Genomic DNA, 17,852 nt, shown 5'->3' on the forward strand with positions numbered 1-17,852 from the left:
GTTCTGTTTTTCAGTTGTGTTATTTCTGTCTTGTCCATTTAGAATTATTTTTTACACAATACATAAAACAATTCATTTCTTTAAATGAAGAGAAATTATATTTATTAAATTATCTTTATAGAAAACATGTTATTATGGAGTAAAATATAGTTAAACATCTTTTGATTTATTCTATTAATTGCATCATTCTCTTCAGGCTCACAGCCCCTAGGCTTTTGTTTTTATTGTATGTAAATACAATATGTATGTAAATTATGACAATTTTCCTGTATTCTGTGTATGTGCAGATTTTAAAGACATTCAGGTCTTAAAACTATGAGTTATAATTAACCCAAGATATGCAAATTTCATTTTAAATGAACTTTACATGTGATTTTTTTTTCTTGTTTTAACTTTTCATTATAGAATATTTCAAGCATATACAAAAGTAGACTGAATAGTATAATGAACACTCATATTACCTATCACACAACCTAAACAATCATCAACTCCTGGTCAATCTTATTTCATTTTTATCCCTACCCACTTCTCCATCTCTGTTATTTTGAAGTATATCCCAGATATATCTATCCATAATGTACTTAAAAAATGTGTAAACAATGTACATTATTATACTTAAAAAATAATTCTTAAAATTATAAAATATTAAATATAAAAATAATAAATTTCCAGTTATCTTACAAATGTCATTTGCTTTAAAAAATATTTTGTTTGTTTGACTCAGGATCCAAATAAGGTTCACACAGATACATGACTTTCAAACTGCCCTCCTCATGTATAACTTATCTTTGACCTAGTTAAGATTCTGTGATCTAGACCAATGACCATCCCTTTTAGACACCCTTGACTCCTTTGCCTCTCTTTCCCATTCTGCTTGTCTGGCAAACCATACCTTGTTTAAATACAGTTATATGCTTAATCTGTGACTGGAGAAACCATATCCTGGTTAAAAACATTTATGTGCTTAGTCTATATCTGCATCAGGAAAACTAAATTTGTTAGAGGAAAATCATACAACATGCTGACTAGACTCACTTTAAATCTATGATTGCAAATACCAAATGTACACTCAACACTGCTACACAACCCTATTATAGTTCCCTAGTAAATTTACTTTTTTCTCTTTGAGAGTATTATTTGACACTGTATTTCTCCTCAAATCACTAATACCCACCACCATACCAAAACCCCAAAACCAAAACCAAACCAAACCAAAATAAAGCCAACCAACCAAATAAAAATTCAGAAGCCACAAATAAACAAAACTTCACAAAATCTACCAGGCCACTCTGACCTGATAGTCTCACTTCATGAAGAAAATAGATGTAAACAGGTGAGCGCTATCTCCACCACCAAAAACATAGAGTTTGCCCCATCTGTTACTCAGTATGCTGTCATCCATCATGGTAATTTGGAAGACGGACCTTGATCCCATCTCTGGCTAAGCCTTTCATTTATGCTCTGGATTCTAGATACTCTGACCATCTCATGAACTTTGCTCTTATAGTTATCCCTACCTGCATCTCTTTTGCATTATCTATTTGTATTGGCTTGTCCCTATTTGGCATATAATCCTGTCTCAATACAATCATCTGGGGGAAAAATCCCATCCTGACTCCGTATTCCCTTTAATTTACAATGCATTTCTCCCTCCCCTTCAAAGTTCTCTCATTTTTACCTCCAAAATTATCTTGAATATGACCACTTATAACTTTCTTTACTACTACTACAATTCTAATTCAGGTCATCTAACTCATCATCATCTGTTGCTGGCACTATTGCAGTGGTTTCCTAACTAGTCTATTTTTAAGGTATAAATCAGATCTTGTATCTCTCCTACTTAAATTCTTCTAGTGGCTTCCCATTGCAACCAGAGTAAAATCTGACCTTAACCCCAACTTTCTGGCTTATGTCTATTTCTCTAACTTCATCTCTTTCCACTCTCCTTTTTTCACCTTTGCTCCAGCCACACTAGCCATCTTTTTGTCCTACAAATAAGGTTAAGTCCTCTGAACCTCAGTTTGCTAGTTTATAAACTAGAAACAAATATTTGTTTTGGCAAGACTGTTATGAGTTTTAACTGATAATATTATGTGTGAAAGCGTATAAAAATTGTAAAGTGTTACATACATGTGGGCTGATGGTACTGATTTTTCTTTTCCAATTCCTGTTATTTTTTATTTTTCTTGCCTTTAAAATTTTACTTGCCTTGTTTAATGGGTTAGGACCCAGTATAATATTGAGTTGAAGTGGGAATAGCAGGTATCTTTGTCTAGCACCTGATTTTGGTGCAAAAGCTTTTAATTTTTACCATTAAGTGTGATGTTTGCTGTGGTTTTAAAAAATATTGATACTTTTAATCAGATTAGAGAAATTAAGCTTATGGCATTGTTTCCGGTGATATTTAGTAATATAGTAGATGCCGGGAAGACAGGAAGAAGTTTAAAACAAATATGATCTTGGACCTCATGGAACGAACAAAATAGTGAAAAATATAAGAAAATTTATTTTAAAAGAGCCCTTGGAAACACTTCTCTAAGGAAAATGTGTGAATATTTTGACTTGCAAGTAGGCACATTAGGACATGCTTATTATATAAAGGAGTTTTTTTGCTTTAAATTTTTATTTTACAGATCCTTTCATTTAAAAAAATTGTACGAATTCATTTGCATAGGTATTGCATGTAGATAAAATAGACTTCATAAGAGATTGTCTTGCAGTTTTACACTTCTTTTTAGCATAAAGTTAGGTACCATATGTATATATATTTATGTGTGTGTGTGTGTATATATATATATATTTTTTTTTAAGTCTGAAGCTACTGATCATGTCTTGCTTTTTGTTCTCTGTTAGTTGTATTTCCTTTGTTTTACAAGTTGGACCTAGTATAGATTCAAGTAAGGATTGGCAAACTACAGCCTGTGAGCTAAGTCCTGCCCACCACCTTGTACATCTCATGAGCTAACTAACAATGGTTTTTACATTTTTAAATTATTGAAAAAATTCAAAGAGTAATATTTTGTGACATGTTAAATTTGAATGAAGTTCACATTTCTGTTTTATTGGAACACAGCCACATCCATTCATTTATATGTTATCTGTAGCTGCTTTCATTCAGTAATGGCAGAATTGAGTAGTTGTGACAGACTGTATGGTGCTCTCAACATTTCAGCCTATTGTAGGATGCACAACAAATCACAGCGACACTGTTATAACTTGTAATAATTGCTGTATTGTGACTATTTTATTTATTATTACCAGTGTACACTCATTATGTAAAAACAAGAAGAGAAAATTGGACTTTGAATGTTGCACTTTTTTTTTTTTTTTTAACGGTACGCGGGCCTCTCCCGTTGCGGAGCATAGGCTCCGGATGCGCAGGCTCAGCGGCCATGGCTCACGGGCCCAGCCGCTCCGCGGCATGTGGGATCTTCCCGGACCGGGGCACGAACCCGTGTCCCCTGCATCAGCAGGCGGACTCTCAACCACTGTGCCACCAGGGAAGCCCTGAATGTTGCACTTTTAAGGCGCAATGGATTGTGGACTATTTTATTATCAAAACACAAAGCATTGTGCTTATTATGCAATGACATTATAAATGTACTAAAAGAATACAAATATACATTGACAATCATGCTAAGTACTCATCATGATACTCCCAATGCACAGAAAAGCAATGTTAGAAAAATTAGAACTTTTTTTTTTTTTTTTTTTGCGGTGTGCGGGCCTCTCACTGTTGTGGCCTCTCCTGCTGTGGAGCACAGGCTGCGGACACGCAGGCTCAGTGGCCATGGCTCACGGGCCCAGCCGCTCCGCGGCATGTGGGATCCTCCCGGATCGGGGCACGAACCCGTGTCCCCTGCATCGTCAGGCGGACTCCCAACCACTGCGCCACCAGGGAAGCCCCTAGAAAATTTTAAATGGAATATCTCATCATAGCAGAATTTCTTCATAAAAATAAAAAGTGAAAATGGAACTTCAAAGTAAGTTTCTGAGTGGCTTATTTGTGAAGCAAAGAAAGCTATTTACCAATGGTGAGTTAATTAAATTGTGTAATTGCAGCAGCTGAAAAAATGTGTTTAGAGAAAATACTTGCTTGGCTAGTAGGCTTTTTAGCAAGAACAATTGCTTGAAGAATTAAGAACACTGGAAGCAACATAATTAACTTAAAAACAAGATCATTTAAAAAAAATTATTTCAAGTGATTGTCATTGGCTCTTTTTTTTTGTTTTTTGGCCATGCTGCGAGGCTTGCAGGATCTTAGTTCCCTGACCAGGGCTTGAACACGGGCCGCCACAGTGAAAGTGCCGAGTCCTAACCACTGGAGTGCCAGGGAATTCCCTGTCATTGACTCTTGATGAGTTGACAGATGTTACTGATACAGCTCAATTGTAATTTATTTCAGAAGTCAGTACTGAACTTGAAATGACTGAAGAATTAGCCTCTGTGAACAGTCTGTGTAGAACACTCTGGGAGAGAATATTTTTAAAGAAGTTGAAAAAACACTAATTTAGTACAACCTGAAGTGGAATCTACTGAGATGTATTTACAACTATTGGTGGTAAAAATACGTGTGAAGCAGAAAGAGGCTTAGTGGATTAATTTACAAAGCTCATGAAACTGTAAGGTGTTTAAATTCTGTGATTATCCACTGTGTTATTCAACAGCAGTGGACTTAATCATCATCAATTATGTGAACTTTTATCAGAAATACAAGCAGTTGGATGGATTAGTAGTAGTAGTAAACTTTTATTGTGATGTTTTGAGCTCAGAGCCAAGACTAAAATGTTTCTGAAAGAGAAGAACCACCTTCAACCATTATGAATGAACTGGCTTTGGAAATTAGATTTTGCTGCAGACTTGATAATGGTTCTTAATGAATTCAACCTAAGAGTACGAGACAAAACAGTCCTTATATGTGAAACCTATACTGCTATAAAGTGATTTAGAAAAGCAAATAACAATTTGCTTTTGATGACGAAAGGTAATTTTTTAAAAAGTGCTATGAGAAGTTAAGAAACAAGATCTCCATTCCCACCCCGATTTGCAGCAGATACATTATCTGAGCTCAAACTGCGATTCCAGCAGTGTTTTTCAGACCCCATGCAAGTACAAAGGAAATTTCCGTATTTTAAAATCCATTTAACTGGAAGTGATTAATTTGCAATGACATGATAAAAGGCAAATGTCAAGAGAAGAATCTAAAGAATTTTATAAATGCCTTTCACACAATGAATATGCTCAATTAAAATCATGTGATTGTGGATTGATTTCAATATTTAGCAGCAGCTATCTGTGAAAAAAATTTTTCAAAAATAAAATGTGTGAAATCTCATTACAGATAGACTAACAGATTGACATTTGTGATCAATTTTGAGGATGGGGGACACTAATTTTGAATCTCAATTAAGTGAAATGTTACCCCCACCTACCCCTCCAGATTCCATTCTTTTCATTGGTAGACCTATGTTACAAAAAATTGAACTCAATTATTATTATATTTGAATTATGTCAATGAAAGTTTTGTGGAAATTTGTTTACTCCTTTAAAAGTGCTCACCTAATTTTGCCTTTTGGCCCATAAAGCCTAAAATATTTACTGTCTGGCCCTTTATAGAAAAAGTTTGCTGATCTCTGCATTAAAGGTTAGATATTTGGCTTGGTCTTATCTAACTAAAGATGACTATTCTCTTTAAAGAGGTCAGCAGTTTTTTTCCCCTTTCAGTAATAAGTCTGCTAGAACACTTTGAAAAAAATACATAGTAAAATCATCTTTTCATAAGTTTGTATTTCTTTGGATTTTTACGTAAATAGTATTATTTGAATTGGGTATTCAGATGTTTGCTACTCTAGAACTTCAATGAAAAGATAATTTTATTTGTAAATTTAATTAAACATTAAGAACAATTATTTGAATTCTATTTGGTAAAATGTTTAAATCAAGTTATAAGTCTTCTTTCCATCTGGAATAGTATTCTTATTTATACTAGTTCAGTATTTCTAGAGAAAAACTAGAAATCTAAAATAAATTTGTAAAGCAGATATTGACATTCATAAATTATATCCTTTGAAATGATTCTTTATGTTCCACCAATGCAACCTAAGTAAACAGGCAAATCTTGGAAAAGTTTAATTTTGAAAAGTAATTAGTATCCTCTTCCTTTCCAAGTCCCTCTTCAGGTATATAATACTATAGATTTTCAAAGGTTTCTTTATTAGTGCTCAATATCTTGAAGATCAAATAACTTAATAAAATATGTACTTCTTTATTCATAAATAAAGAGAACATTTTTATTACCAATGTATAAAAAAAATTGGTTTTAATTTTGTAAATTAATGTGGGTGGGATGTTGAAGGAGAAATAATAAAAAGTAATATTTCTGAAAACATTTAAAAAATATGTATCTTTTAAAATTTGGAAACGTGTTTTATTCTATGTAAAGTCCATTTTTCCACTCCTGAGCTTGTAATATCTAATATAAGCAAACATATAAAATATATATGGGTAAAAATTGAGATGACTTCTGTCTGTACACATCTGTGAGAAATTCTAAAATGAGACTGTTTTCTTGCAGTTGCTTAATGTATATCATTTGACATGATTTTTTTTCTTGTATCTTAAGTATCTTAATATCTGATTTAGTTTTGGTTTAAATCTTGTTTTCTAGATGAAGCATTGGATGATTTAAAATCCCAGAAGAAAAAAATAGTAAGTTAACTTTTATTTAAGTTAATTTATATAAAACTAATAAATTCAGAACTGAATAATTAATGTTTATATGTTGTAAGTAATGACTCTCCAAGGTACAAGTATGTTTTTAGATAACAGTTTAATGGTGAAGCTAAGTTATGAATATTTTTGCTAGTTAATAATGATCGACAGGAAAAAGTAGTTAGATGAACTTTTGAGAGTCTGAGTGTCTATGTCAGTTGGAAGCTGAGAAGTAAGTAAATGAATCATTTTGGAGGACTAAATGAAGCAGAGTGGTAAAAAGTGGGTATCCAGATTTATTATTAGGGCCAAAAAAAGACCAAACATCATATGTCAGTTCTCAGATTTTCTTGACATAATAAAACGAGGAGAGGGAATCAAGAAGATTGGTTGTAAAAAACAAATTTAACATGCAAAAAAAAAAAAGGCCAAAGAAAACTGGGGAGAGAGAAAGAGAGTATTTTTTCTTTGGTTTCTTTCATTTTCTATCAGCAGTTCTGATCACATGGGTGTCTGTTGTGGGGCCAGTTAAATGCATCCTTCAGATGGGTTGGAAAGAGGAGGATCAAGAGAGAGGAAGGACTCTAGATGTTTAGAGGTTGATATGTAATAGTTTTTTTGTTTTTTTTTTTTGCGGTACGTGGGCCTCTCACTGTTGTGGCCTCTCCCGTTGCGGAGCACAGGCTCCGGACGGGCAGGCTCAGCGGCCATGGCTCACAAGCCCAGCCGCTCCATGGCATGTGGGATCTTCCCGGACCAGGGCACGAACCCGTGTCCCCAGCATCGGCAGACGGACTCTCAACCACTGCGCCAGCAGGGAAGCCCTGTAATAGTTTTTAATAAGTGGGTTGAACTTGGTGTTTGGCTTGAATTTACATATACTTTTTTCATGTAATTATTTTTGAAGTATAAGAATGATAATTGATAGGAGTATCATGTTATATGGAAACTTAATGAAATTTGATCAGATGCAAAATCAATTTAATGTATTTTAGTCTAACATAATGAGTAACAATTATGGATGAAACTAATAAAAATTATGAAGGTTAAGATTAATGTTAAAAATTGTTCTGTGAATTGGTAAGAAAAGACACTGGTCCTGAGGGATTTAAGTACCTGAAAAATAAAGAAACCTTAATTCTGAAAGGATTCCTTATCTTTTTTATTTGATGCCTCTTCAGTATTCTGTGAGGTATTTATCAAAATTGCATTGAGGGCTTCCCTGGTGGCGCAGTGGTTGAGAGTCTGCCTGCCGATGCAGGGGACACGGGTTCGTGCCCCGGTCCAGGAAGATCCCACATGCTGTGGAGCAGCTAGGCCTGGGAGCCATGGCAGCTGGGCCTGCGCGTCCGGAGCCTGTGCTCTGCAATGGGAGAGGCCACAACAGTGAGAGGCCTGCGTACTGGGAAAAAAAAAAAAAAAAAAAAATTGCATTGATACTTTTGATGGTCCTAAATTGAAACGTAGAAATGTTTCCATTGTATCTTATTATATTTCTGGCATTCTACACATTATGGAACAGCCAGAAATTCAAAGTGAGGAAATACTGATGGTTCTCAATAATATAGAAGTTGTGATATGATTGGTTTGGTTTGCTGATGTGATAAAAAAAAGAAGAGCTGGTAGCCAAGCCTTACTTGTTGTACCAAAATGGAGAAATATTGATTAAAGTAGAAAAGACAAGGAGGAAGACAAAAGAAAAAAGAGAGAGAAAAAAAGAAGAAAATAAAAAAATTATAAGTGATGAGAAGCTGATTCAATGTCAGTGGCATCACATGAACAGAAAACAGAATCTTAGAGAACATATGATTGGTGAAGAACTCTCAGTAGAGTAACAGAACAGACTTAGAAAATTCTTTGACAGGACAAACCAAGCTATTTACTTCTTTAATAGCCCTTGATGGAATCACAACATAAACGCTGCTCTATCTAGGTCTGACAGTTGGGAAACTCAGTTCAAGGTTCAATAGTTTTGTATATCTAAATGGTTCATGAGACATCAGTATTACAGAATACTTCAGTGTGGCATTTCTCTTGCAATGTATAATTAAAGAAAAATAAGTTGGCTGCTTTAACTCATTTTGTTAATTAGGGAACACAATTTGCATTGACTTGATTGCTTCTGGTTTCAGTACTGTTGCTGTTGCTAACTAGTCCCTTGCCTTTATTGCTCAAGCCCTTAACAGAGCTGCTTTGTTTGAGTTATACTTTGTTTAGAACAATAGGTGTTAAGGGTGAATTTGTAAGGAGTACAATGCTAGCTAATGATTGTACTGGTAATGAGAGGAAAAAGAAGGGACATTACTTTTGAGCAAAAGCAAAATGTAATCAAAACTGATTTTGTTCCTTGATGTTTAACGCTACATTTATAGCTTTAAAATGCCGGCAGGAAGAATAGCCATTAGTTTAAAAGTACCCAACTCCTAACCCTTCTCTTTCACTAAAAAAATGAATGTAAACTGTATTTACTACTTGAGGTGTTATTAAAGGTGGTTTCCTCAGGTATGCCTCTCTTTAATCTGGATAGATTTGTAATGTAATTTGTAATTTGTCAAAGTGTAATTTGTAACAATAAACATGAATTATCAATTAATTAAAAAGTTAAATTACTTAGAAAGGAAAATGAGTGACACGGTTTTAAATGTTTTAAAACAATGTTTTAAATCTAAGAACTTAATGTAAGTATTTACTTACTAAAATAAAGCTAGGAATTAATCTTTAGTTACCTAAAAAACCTCCCAAGTCTGGTTGAGTATGTTTTGCCACTCACATTTTTTTTTTTAACTTTTAGTTTAAAACATGTCACTACTCAATAGATAATCGCTTTGTATCCATGAGCATCCCATCAAAACAGTTCAAAATCAAAATCCATCAAAACTCGAGTCAAAATGACCTCTTTAAGTGGCTTCATGAAAATGCTGTGCTTTTTTCAGAATAGTACAGGTGTTTCTATGTGGTAATTCCTTTCTGGCATTTCTCAGGCAATTTATATTTTTCCAAGTCCTGAGGAAAATCGGTTGAGAAATTGGGAACCTGGGAACGAAGAATTATAATTCTCTGATAATTAAAACTTAACAATCACTACAAATGTTACTGGTTCAAAAGAATCCACTAGTGTCAGTTGAAAGCAAGAGCAAGAAATGCTGGCATGCTGAACTGTAGGTTAATGTGGACATTTTAGGCAACAGGACAGGAGCACATAGAGGAGAAGTGGCACAATCTAATTAGTCAGTCTTGCTTTTGTGGCCATAAGTCTGTTTTATGGGCCCTGTCTCTTATTAATGGTTACTTATTCTTACAAATAAATGTTAATAAGTTTATATATATAGAATACTGTATACAAAATGCTGTGAGTGATATTCCATGAAATAAATTTTGGAAGCAAAATAAGTCCTTAAATTGGCAATTTTAGCATGTGATTCTGTGTGGGGCTGTTAACCTCACTAGAAGTTTCGTGTTACATTTTTATATTACCCAGTAATATCTGCTGGTGTTTTCCAGTGTTTGAATATTCACTGTAGGCTACAGATCTTTGTGAATACTTTAACAGAAGAAATGCTGAGAGAGATGTTACTGTTATTGTAGAATACTCCTGTATAAAGTCAGAAAATGATTTAAAATCTGAATTAGTAAAAACAATATTGATTTCAACAGCAAAACAAAATCAGGATAAGCAGACAGTATTTTCATCATTTTAAAAATAGGAGTTTAAATAATGCAACATGTACCCTAAAGCTGTGAATTGAAGATTCTTTTAATAATTTGACCAAAGTCAGTACAAAACACAAGACATTTTTCTACATTGGAATATTTGTTATGAAACAGGATAAAGAGTATTGGATAAGGCAGTTAATGCTTTGTGTGTTTTAAAATTTTATTTCAAGAGATAATTTAAATATTGTATAATTATCTTTCAAAATTAAAAAAATTGATGTTTATTTTGTGTTAGTGTTCCCTTCTTTTAGTATCTTCTATGATGAAATTCTATATCAGGTAGAAATAATTTTTATATGTTCTCAAAATATATAATCTTGCCAAAATAATGTTGATTCATAATAAATAAGCAACCATATGTTTATTATTCTTTTTAATTTTTATTTCTTTAATTTTAATTTATTTATTTTATTTTTAAAATTTTGGCTGTGTTGGGTGTTCGTTGCTGCATGCTAGCTTTCTCTAGTTGCGGCAAGCAGGGGCTACTCTTGTGGTGCGCGGGCTTCTCATTGCGGTGGCTTCTCTTGTTGCAGAGCACGGGCTCTAGGCACGTGGGCTTCAGTTGTTGCAGCACGCGGGCTCAGTAGTTATGGCGCACGGGATTAGTTGCTCTGTGGCATGTGGGATCTTCCCGGACCAGGGCTCGAACCCGTGTCCCCTGCATTGGCAGGTGGGTTCTTAACCACTGCACCACTAGGGAAGTCCCTATTATTCTCTTTTTTAAATAAAAAACTTTTAAACTTTTAGTATACTCATATCACAGAAAAACAATTCACTCTTTGTTACATCATTCATTATTATTTGAAATATGTAAAATATTAGGAAGAATACAGAGTAATTTGTAATTTAGGGAATTCTGAGAATTCAATTTCTCATTCCTGAATCCTGATATTAATACGGTGGGTATTTGAAAACACTGCTTGTTTCAGATCCACTCTGAAAAACTGAGGTATCATTGAAGATTATGCGTTTTTGTGTTAGGTACTGGTATAGACTCTCCTACATTATTTAAATTGCATAACAGTGCTACGAGAAAGTGTTAATGTTTCTGCTCTACAAAAGGAGAAACTGAGGCTAACAGACTTGCTCAGTCTTTCTACAGCTAATTAACAATGGAGATGTACTTTGAACCCAGATCTTTTCTGATGTCATGGTTTCAAGTTTGTATTCTTCCCACTGATCAGATGTCTCCCTATTTATAAAACAAATTATTCACTTAAAATGTAGTAGGAATATATGTGTTAATTAAGCTATTATGTGAAAAAAGAATTTTTCAAAGTAAATGCAAAAGAAAAAGAGAATGGATTTGTATCTTTTGCTTTTTAAAATGTTTTTATTTAAGATACTTTACATGTACATAGACATAAACATGAATACTTGCTGAATGATGTACTAGGAATGGCAGTCGTTTAATAAAATGGCATTTCAGTTTTGACTTTTGTGTATTGTTTTAAAGATCACAGTTGTATCTAATCTTCTTTTTAAACCTATCAATAGTCTTACTCTAGAATTGTGCTGTACAAGTCAGTAGCCACTAGACCCATGTAGCTTTTAAAGTTTACATTATTTAAAGTGGAATAAAAGTAGCTACAGTTGGGTTCCTCAGTTGCACAAGCAATATTTTAAGTGATCATCTATCACATATGGCATTGTAGCTACTCTATTGTGCAGATATAAACCACTTCCATCATTACAGGTAGTTCTATTGTTACAGCACTGGTCTGGACCATCAAAAATTAATTTGTAGAGATCAGGGATTCAGTTCTTTGCTGTTTCATGTAGATTATGTTGATTTGGGGATAGATTCTATCATGCCCTCTCTCTGTCCCCATCCTAAGTTTTTCCCCAACCCTAAAGTAGTAATGTTACAAACATTTTCTTTACATCAGAAATTTAAACTTGCTTGTTTGAGAATTTATCATAATTTTGAAATAGTTAGAAAAATATTTTAGTTTCACTAAACCAAGGTTAGTAAATCATTCATCTAAGCACTTCTTAAGTGTTATATTGAGATTTTAATGAGGAATCTGTTAACTATTGTGACAGCATATTTTAAATTGTATTTTAATTTGGTAAATGTTCTCTGCTTTGCATTTTAAAATAAATGTCCTTTGGAATAAACATGACATTTAATGAATCTAAGTGGTCACTGAGAAGGAAAAGGTCCTCTTCCAAGTTTTGCAAAAGCATTTTTATTCTATATATTAACTATTTGTCATAACTATGACTGTCTTGTACTAAAGTTAAACTTTTTCTGATATTGGGCTGTAACTGCTAAAATGATACTTTACTAGTGATTACTTTTTAAATTAAACCCACATATTAAGCCATAAAGTGACTTGAGTGCATTGTAAATAAAATTCTATAATAATGAAGTGCTTTAATTACAGTCCCTAGTGTGAGCATAGAACTCAGTAAAATCTTTACTTAAATTCTTATTATGTTCAGTTTTTCCCCCTAAAGTTGTTTGAATCTAAGTAAAAAATGGGGAGCTTCAGCTTTTAAAGTCATTTGAGCAAATTCCATGAGAGAGCATGGCTGTTCTCCCAGTTAAGTGAGTTTTCACTGCATTTTGCAGCAAGCTAATTGCTTCTGCTAATAAATAATCTAAAATCGATGCTGACAGCAGTTAATTGGCACAGAGATTTTATTTTGTAAAGCTCTTGGCTAACGACCTTCTTTAAATTAATAGCATTAAGTACTAGGAGGAAATAAATCTGAGGAATTGCCTGTCATTTGCTTGTCATGTCTAATAACTTCCAATAATGATGGCTGATAGATTTTTGCACATTCCATTATTGAAGTTGGTGCATGTAATTATTCTCCTCATTATATGTAAACAATTAGCAATATTTGGTATTTCCTTGCAGTAAAGCTGTTAAATACAAGTAACATATTAGAGGTTAGAAGCCATTTTAAAATCTGGATTTTAATTATTTGAATGTGGAAGTCTTTCATGCTATCTGGGTATATTATGTGCTGTTTAGTTTAAGCCTTGCAGTTGAATACTTTTTGAATAGGACTTATAAAAGTAAGTAGTGCATGTGTGTTTTTAAATGTGACAACTTGTGGAAATTTTTGTTTGCAGCTTGAAGAAGTCATGGAAAAAGAAACTTATAAAACAGCTAAATTAATTCTTGAAAGGTTTGATCCAGACTCAAAGAAAGCAAAGGTAAGGCTGTAATATCACTACTATTTTATTTTAAATCGCACATTGTAGTAGGTCACTGTAATAACATTATTGAATTTGACAGGAGTTGGAGCCGCCATCTGCTGGAGCAACTATAACTGCAAGACCTGGACAAGGTAAATAACTTTGTAGAAACTCCTGCTGCTGTTGGAAAGATCCATATTTATCCAAGTGAGTTCAAAAGTGTGATAGAGGTGTGAAAAACTTATGTAGGATGCTTTTATGTTAATTCGTATTTGGTAATTTGGGATATGACTTAAAATAGATGGCAATAAGTTAATTTCATTTTGATTTTATAGAAATATGTTGATGAGTAAAGATGTTATTATCTTTTGAGATTAAATATATAATTAGTTTTAATCTTTTGAAATTTAAGTGATTTCACCAATATTTTGTAAGGTTTTTTCCCCCCTTTAAATAAGTCTCCTGGAATATCTGCTATTATGAAAATTCTTACATTTTTATGATTTATTTTTTGAGGAATTTAATGAAGATTTTTGTCAAACTTGAGTTCCTTCTAAAGTAACACTGTTAGAAAGAAAAAAAATGTAATTTAGAAACGAGAAAAAAAATTGAATTACTGCTATATAATAACATTAACTCTTTCTTTTTGAGGTTATATTGCCAGATTACTAGTGAAACCATTACTATTATGTTATTATTTTAAGTGGTTACATAAAGTATGCCCAAGACTGGCATGTGAAAAGATATTTTTGAGTTTGCATTGGCTTCCTTTTTTGTTCTCTTCTCTAGAGTATAATAAAATAACAGGCATACCTCAGATATTGCAGGTTTGGTTCCAGACCACCCCAATAAAGTGAATATCGCAATAAAGTGAGTCACACACACTTTTTGGTTTTCCCAGTGTGTATTAAAGTTATGTTTACACTATACTGTAGTCTATTAAGTGTGTAATAGCATTATGTCTAAAAAAATGTACATACCTTAATTAAAAAATACTTTATTGCGGGCTTCCCTGGTGGCGCAGTGGTTGAGAGTCCACCTGCCGATGCAGGGGACACGGGTTCGTGCCCTGGTCCAGGAAGATCCCACATGCCGCAGAGCGGCTAGGCCCATAAGCCATGGCCGCTGAGCCAGCATGTCCGGAGCCTGTGCTCCGCAACGAGAGAGGCCACGACAGTGAGAGGCCCACATAACGCAAAAAAAAAAAAAAAAAAAAAAACTTTATTGCTAAAAAATGCTAACCATCATCTGACAATGCAGGGTTGCCATATACCTTCAATTTGTAAAATTCATTTTGTGAAAAAACTCAGTATTCCCAAAGTACAATAAAATGAAGCAAATAAAACAAGGTATGCCTGTAGTTTGTAAGGCTTTTGTTGCTATATGGAATATACTTACAAAAATTTAACTTTTACTCTTATAAATCATCGGAATTGGAGCCTGGTTTATAAAGTTAGGGTGACATTTAGAACTTCGAGAAGTCAGTTCTTTTATAAATATCCACAAAGACCATGGGTACTAAATAAGCCATAGTAGTTTTAGGTATTCTAATTGGCGGAGGTATGTGGGAAGAATCCCACTGTTTCCCATCTTTTATAAGTAGGATTCTGGTTTATAGAAATATTAGCCTGCTCTTTTGATAAATGTAAAAGTCTATCAAAAGTTATGTAAAAGTTTAAATATGATTAAAATAAATTAGTCGTAGAGAATTCCCTGGAGGTCCAGTGATTAGGACTCTGCCCTTCCAACTGCACGGGGTGTGAGTTCAACCCCTGGTCAGAGAACTAAGATCCCACAAGCCACACTGTGCTTCCGAAAAAAAGAAAATTAGTCATAGATACTTGCAATGTAACACCTACTTTCATAATCAGTTTAAATTTTTCTATAATTTATACTTCTTACTAGTAATTATAAAATTTTTTTTTGGCCTGAAGGCCAGGTTACTATACTTTCTACTTGTATGACTGGTAGTAACTTTTCAAAAGTGCTTCTTGAATAACCTTAGTGAATATATTTTTAAAATGTGATATTTTGCAGAAAGCTGTTGCTGTTACTTTAACAAAAATCTGTTCTCTCTTATTAAAAAAGAACAGATGTATGATGCCCTTTATTGACATTCTTAAGCATTTATTAACATTAGGCAACATTAATTCCTTTAAGAATCTAAACTTATCTTTCCTTAGAAACTTTTGAAGCCCCAATTTTTTTCTTCTGCTGTCATATTGTAACTATAGAAAAACCACTTCTGGTCTCTCTACTTTGGATTCCTGCAGCACTGTTTTTGGATATTCTTTTAGGGAGAATTAACATTTAGCTATAATATAAATGAATCATCCACTTCAAAGAATGTATTAAATAACTCTTATGTGTAGACATCATGGGGAATAAAGAGATGAATGTAATATGGTTTTTGACCTTAAGAAGCTTATAACCTATTTTTTTAAAATATTTCTTCTGAGGTACACTTTTCTAGTATTCCTCACTTTTCTGGGTCTGTAAATATTAATTGCTATTTGGAATTTTTTTCCCTATTTAAAAAAACTCTAAACTGTATCTCAACTTTATTCTACTTTTTGAGAATTATAATTTAGTTCCTTGTTTAATTTGATCTTGTTATTATAGGTAAATTCGTCATACATTTTATTTATGTTTAAGTTCTGTGTTTCTGTGAGTTTAAAATTGTCTTTATTTCTTTGCTTTGAACCATTGTTAGTCCGTCAGTCCCTCCCTCCCTCCCTTCCTTCCTTCGTTCCTCACTCACTCCCTTTCTCCCCAACACCTTCTTCTCTCCCTCCCCCTTTCTTTCCTTTTTGTTTCTTTCACCTATTTCTGAACTTAAATAAAAGAAAAGGGAAAAAAATACTAAAGGATGTATGTATGTACATATGTGGCTCTCCAAACTGAATCTAATTGTGGTGTCCTTATTTTACTAGCTCTCTTGCATGTTTTCTGAACCAGAACTTGGATTCATGTGTAGTAGATAGCTTTCTTTTATTTTTTATTATTTACGTGTTAATAATATATATTACACTAAGAATGATTATAAAATTTGAGAATAGTATTCTTTGATTTGCTTAGGTTTAGCTCTAAAAGGAGTATAATATTTACTGAACATAATACTAACCTGACTGCCAGCCTCTCACGGCCACCCCACCCCCACCAATTTTTTTATCTCTTGTGTTTTTCTTTATTTTTAAAAAAAATTATTGAAATATAGTTGACATACAATATTGGTTTCAGGTGTACAACATAGTGATTCAACATTTACATGCATTACAAAATGATCTCCACAATAAGTATAGTAACCATTTGTCACCATACAAAGTTATTATAATATTATTGACTATATTCCCCATAGTGTACACTATATTATATCCCCTTAACTTATTTTTTGTGTCACTGGAAGTTTGTACCTTTTAATCCCCTTCATCTATTTCATCCATTCCCCAACTCCCCTCCCCTCTGGCAGCTACCAGTTTGTTCTCTGTATCTGTGAGTCTGTTTCCGTTTTGTTTTGTTTGTTCCTTTGTTTTGGTTTTTGGATTCCATATATAAGTGAAATCATTTGGTTTTTGTCTTTCTTTGCCTGACTTATTTCACTTAGCAAAATACCCCCTAGGTCCATCCATGTTGTTGCATATGGCAAGATTTCATTCTGTTTTATGGCTGAGTAATACTCCATTGTATACATGAATACATACCACATCTTCTTTACCTATCTATGGGTGGACACTTGCTATTGTAAATAATGCTGAAATGAACACAGGGGTGCATATATCTTTTCAAATTAGTATTTTTGTTTTCTTCAGATAGAAACCCAGGAGTGGAATTGCTGGATCTTCTGGTAGTTCTATTTTTATTATTTGACCCAGCTCCATACTGTTTTCCAACGTGGCCGTACCAATTTACATTCCCACCAACAATGTATGAGGGTTCCTTTTTTCTCCTTGCCAATACTTGTTACTTGTTGTCTTTTTGGTAATGGCCATTCTGACAGGTGTGAGGTGATATCTCACTGTGATTTTGTTTTGCATTTCCCTGATAGTTAGTGATATTGAGCATCTTTTCATGTGTCTGTTGGTCATCTGTATGTCTTTTTTGGAAAAATGTCTATTCAAGTCCTCTGCCTATGGTTTAATCAGATTGCTTGGTTTTTTTGATTTTGAGTTGTGTATGTTCTTTGCATATTTTGGATATTAACCCCTTATTCGATATATCATCCGCAAATATCTTTTCCCACTCAGTAGGTTGCCTTTGTGTTTTGTTGTTGGTT

General features: G+C 33.5%; 1 protein-coding gene across 3 annotated transcripts in view; it reads left to right on the forward strand.

The window, feature by feature from the left end:
* LNPK (lunapark, ER junction formation factor) overlaps positions 1-17,852 on the forward strand; it is an 82,301-nt gene that overhangs the window by 22,173 nt on the left and 42,276 nt on the right. For all 3 annotated transcript variants that reach the window (XM_027127624.1, XM_027127643.1, XM_027127634.1), the window contains exons 6-8: positions 6,668-6,708; positions 13,514-13,597; positions 13,680-13,731. In XM_027127624.1, the coding sequence (XP_026983425.1) occupies positions 6,668-6,708; positions 13,514-13,597; positions 13,680-13,731 (177 nt within the window). The remainder of the gene's footprint in view (positions 1-6,667; positions 6,709-13,513; positions 13,598-13,679; positions 13,732-17,852) is intronic.

The sequence above is a fragment of the Aethalodelphis obliquidens genome, unplaced genomic scaffold (genome assembly GCF_003676395.1).
Source record: "Aethalodelphis obliquidens isolate GAN/ISIS:26980383/991018 unplaced genomic scaffold, ASM367639v1 scaffold2, whole genome shotgun sequence".
NCBI lineage: Eukaryota > Metazoa > Chordata > Mammalia > Artiodactyla > Delphinidae > Aethalodelphis > Aethalodelphis obliquidens.